The sequence below is a fragment of the Vicia villosa genome, linkage group LG6 (assembly GCF_029867415.1).
Source record: "Vicia villosa cultivar HV-30 ecotype Madison, WI linkage group LG6, Vvil1.0, whole genome shotgun sequence".
Classification (NCBI taxonomy): Eukaryota; Viridiplantae; Streptophyta; class Magnoliopsida; order Fabales; family Fabaceae; genus Vicia; species Vicia villosa.
Genome location: NC_081185.1, coordinates 7,842,810 through 7,847,155, shown reverse-complemented (window position 1 = coordinate 7,847,155; position 4,346 = coordinate 7,842,810). Strand labels below are relative to the sequence as shown.

The following is a 4,346-nucleotide window of genomic DNA, read 5'->3' as shown; positions in this document are numbered from 1 at the left end:
TGTCTGATGTGTTAAAGTGGAATTTCAGTTCAGATGATGATTCAATTGAAGAAGAAATTTGTAGGAGGGCAAGGTCTTTTGTATGGAAGAAGAAAATTAAATCTGGAAGGAGTGTTAGAAAGAATCTTCTTGTAAGTAAAAGAAATGTGGAAGTATTAATTTGTTATATCTACCTATGTTTTAATAATTATTTTATGTGCAGCAACTTCCTCAGATGGTTGTACGTAGTTGCAAATTGATTGAAAGGCCCATTAAGTTGGTCGATGCAAAAACAGGAGAGAGCTATGAGTGTGAGATCCATGTTGCTGAGAAAAAATACTGTGTTGAAAAGTATATAGGACATGGTTGGTATGAGTTTGCCCGGGACAAACAACTGAAAAGGGGTGATAGGTTGTCCTTTAAGCTGCGCGATCCTCCAGCTACAAGATTGGTTGTGACCTTGTTGAATCGCTAAATCCAGGCTGAAGATATTAAGAAGTTAGAAGTGTGTTGATTAGGGTGTAAGATATTTAGTATGAAGACATTTTTTGTGGCGGTTAAAAATGTTTATGCAGTGTTTTTGTAATAGTGATCACTGTTATATTTTGGAACAATGGTAGTTATTGTTAGTGTTATATTAAGTTGTTTGGATGGCAAGGGAAATTATGTAAAAGTCTGGTAATTTGTATTGATGCAGCAATCTATATTAAAAAAAGGTTGTTATTAATCTTATTGAAAGGTATCTCATTAGTGTTATATAGTAATCTTTGTATTGACAAACTGTTTAATTGGCATAATAGCCATAGCTAATCTGTGTAATTAACTCCAAAAAATTTGTTATGAAAACTTATATTAAAGATGAAAAGATGTATCTAACATGAAAACATATATCAAATTAAAGATACTTCTAAAACTCTCATAACAGCGGTTAGAATTTAATTACAACATTGCAGTAGTGAATTTGAAGTTGAATTACAAGTAAGATGATAGATCAATATTCTGCAACATTCAAAGCCTGAAACAGAATGCAGAAGAAGAATTATAAATTTTAGATATGAAGCAACCAATTATATTGAATTAAATAGTGCAGAGAACATCAGAGAGCTAATAGATGTGTTTACCAATTAAATGTTTGCAAAGACTTCTTTGTAGACAACATTTGTTGTTGTAGACTTTGGTTTCTTATCATCATCATGTACCAAAATTTTGATCCCTTTTTTGGTTGTTACCCTGGAAATGGCCACATAAAGTTGGCCATGACTAAAAAGATCTTTTGGTATGTAAAGTCCCACCCAATCTAGAGATTGACCTTGTGATTTGTTGATGGTCATTGCATAGGAAACAATGATTGGGAATTGTCTTCTATTCAATTTGAAAGGCCAAGGTGACTGCGATGGAGACATATCCATCCTTGGTATATAAGTAAGTTTTCCATGGCCCTTACCACTCATTATTTCTGCTTCTAAAACATGGTTTGCCATTTTCGTGACTATCAATCTAGTCCCATTACACAAACCTTCTGATTGATCAATATTTCTCATAAGCATTATCGGGGTTCCAACCTTTAATGTTATGATATGACTGGGCAATCCCGATGTTCGTAGAGAACTCAAAAACTCAGGTGTCAGAACTCCCATAATGCTGTTATCATGAATTTCTGAACGATCAACAGAATTAAAACTGTAATAATCTTTGGATTCCCCTATAGATAAATTAGAACATATATATATTATTACAGTCACTTGAAAAGTAAAAATGAAGTATTTAAGGGTTAAAATAATACCTGGCATCATGTTTAGAACATGATTATTAATTTGTTCAACAACTTCAATTGTTGATGCTAATATAGCCCGACTTTTCAAGTAATCGAAAGATCTAAAGTTATCCAAAAAAGCAGGGTAGGTACTGTCAACAATTGCAACAATAGGATCATCAAACTGTTCTATTAACATATCACGTGGAATGTCAATTTCAGCATGACCATCGTTAGGCTCACAAAGTCGCCTTTCACCCAATTTCAATAGCCATTTTGAAAACTGATCAATTTCTTTTGTTTCCTCATCAGTCCGACCACCCTTCAAACGCATATTTTTGGTTAAAGTCAAAACCTGACATGAGTGCCATATATAAGACGCATTTATAGTAGCGTGAACAATATCGGATCTACTACCCCTAGGAATAACAGGCAAGATTTGTCTAAAATCTCCACCAAATACTACTACCTTTCCACCAAAAATAACCTCAGAGTTGCTATCAGTACTCATAACATCCTTTAATGTCTTGTCAAGTGCTTCAAAACAGTATTTGCTTGCCATAGGGGCCTCATCCCAAATGATCAAATCAGTTTCTCGAAGTAACTGTCTGTATTCATCATTATATTCAATATTGCAGGTAGAGTTTTCCAATTTGGGCACAGGCAATTTGAATTTAGAATGAGCAGTTCTGCCTCCAGGTAATAATAATGATGCTATTCCACTCGAAGCTACTGTTAAAACAATTCGATGTTTACACCGCAGAGCAGTTGCGAGTGTCTTCCACATGTAAGTTTTTCCAGTGCCTCCGTATCCATGTAAGAAAAATACCCCCCCTTTTTGATTTTTAACAGCCAACATTATCTTGTCAAATATTGCCCTTTGTTCATCTTGAAGAATATGAAATTGAATTAGGACGCAATTGGTGTATCGTTATTTCACTATATAATTTATTATTGACTGATAAAGTAAGTTACCTGTCAGAGCAGTGAAAAGATCATGGTATTGTGATCTCATAAGATCGATGTCATAATTTCTCTCTTCATAGATCAATCGGTTCCCCAGTTGTTGCAGCACATAATCATCTGGATATGGTATAGGCTTGAAATCTTTAAGACTCCTGCGATTTGCTTGTAGCAAGATTTCGATTTCAATTAACGTCAACATCTTTGTTTGTTCCTCAGTTAGCACCAAAGCTGTATACGATAAAAATTGATTAACTTTCTGCATTCAAATTGTATTGAAAATAGTATGAATATATAAATTTTGATCTACCTTTGTTATTTGCCAAAGTCCTTTGGGAGTGCAAGATACCATCTGAAAGCAGAATCCATGTTTTCTTCCATACATTTGCTGGTCTGTTGACAGTCCCAGAAAGTAGCATAACAACAAATAATTTGCGCAAGAAATGTCCGGATCCCCAGTGGCTGGCCTCTTTAATAGCACCTATATATTCTCTATCATCTTCCAGGAAACCCATTGCGAAGCATGCGTCCCTAAATGAGTCGTATTGTCTGTCTCCGACCTTACGAATATCTTCATAAGTTTTTGGTCCTTTCACCACTGTTAGCATCATCCTTAGATAATAGAGTTCCCCAGTTGTTGGTGGAACCCAAATGAGCCTTCCAATTGTAAAACCTTTTTTCCTTGGTTTCCATGAGCGCGTTTTCTTGACATATACAAACTTAGAAACAAACTGCCCATATGTCAATTGTTGTGCTTCCTCATACCGATCATTTGCGAGTAACCACGAAGTAAACATAGATTCAGTTATACTTGCTTTTTCTAAAACATTTTCCATCCTTTCAAAATCAGTATAGTACAATGGCTTCTCACCGATAAGATGATAGAACATACGTTCAACAGCCAGTTTCCTTCCATGAATCTTGTAAGAAAATAGCCGCCAACATGCTTCAGCTTGTAAGAAATTACCTTATCAGCATTACTGCATGATGCTCTTGATCGCGAAACAGATGCAGTGATTCGGTCGTAACCCTTGTGAATATATTTGAAGAGGTATTTGATTGAGGTGATTTGGTTACACCACTCCATGTTGATGTGAGCATCATATTTAAGAAGTAACCTGGTATTATAGGGAACCACAGATCTGTTGTCCAAGGTAATACCGTTTTTAGTAACGGTAAAAGTTTGTGAACTTCTCTTGTAAACCGGGTAACCATCATGATCAACAATGGTAGTTTCATTGAACTTTTTAGGGAAAAACTTTGAACATCTACCATTTTTCATGCAGGGACATTTCGGTCGAGCAAGACCACATGGACCATGCATCATCTGTGTCTTAACTAACTGATACAGCCTAGGATGCAGTTGGGGATCCGGTATCTCAGCTGAAATTATTTTGTCAATATCAGGTGGGGTAGGGTGTTAGACGCTGGCCTATAGATCTAGAGGGGGGGGGTGAATAGATCTCTCTAAGTTTTTACAGATTTTTCTACAGTCTCGAGCGAAAGCGGTTCTGAATCGACTTGCGTCTATTCTGGACCGCTATTGCAAAGGTCGTATGTGTTTCAAAACCAAAAAGTAAGTGGAATTGATGGTGAAGTAATATGATAGCTAACCAATACGTTTAACAACTGAAATCCAATTAACTTCTAG

At 35.8% G+C, this 4,346-nt stretch overlaps 1 protein-coding gene across 1 annotated transcript; it reads right to left on the bottom strand.

Moving 5' to 3' along the window:
* Positions 1-1,103: 1,103 nt before the first annotated feature.
* Positions 1,104-4,022, bottom strand: LOC131613164 (uncharacterized). The gene is made up of 5 exons (XM_058884859.1): positions 3,663-4,022; positions 3,045-3,615; positions 2,708-2,926; positions 1,763-2,620; positions 1,104-1,681 (listed from the first exon to the last, which is right to left on the bottom strand). The coding sequence occupies exons 1-5, from the start codon at positions 4,020-4,022 to the stop codon at positions 1,104-1,106; spliced, it is 2,586 nt and encodes an 861-aa protein (XP_058740842.1).
* Between the last annotated feature and the right edge of the window lie 324 nt (positions 4,023-4,346).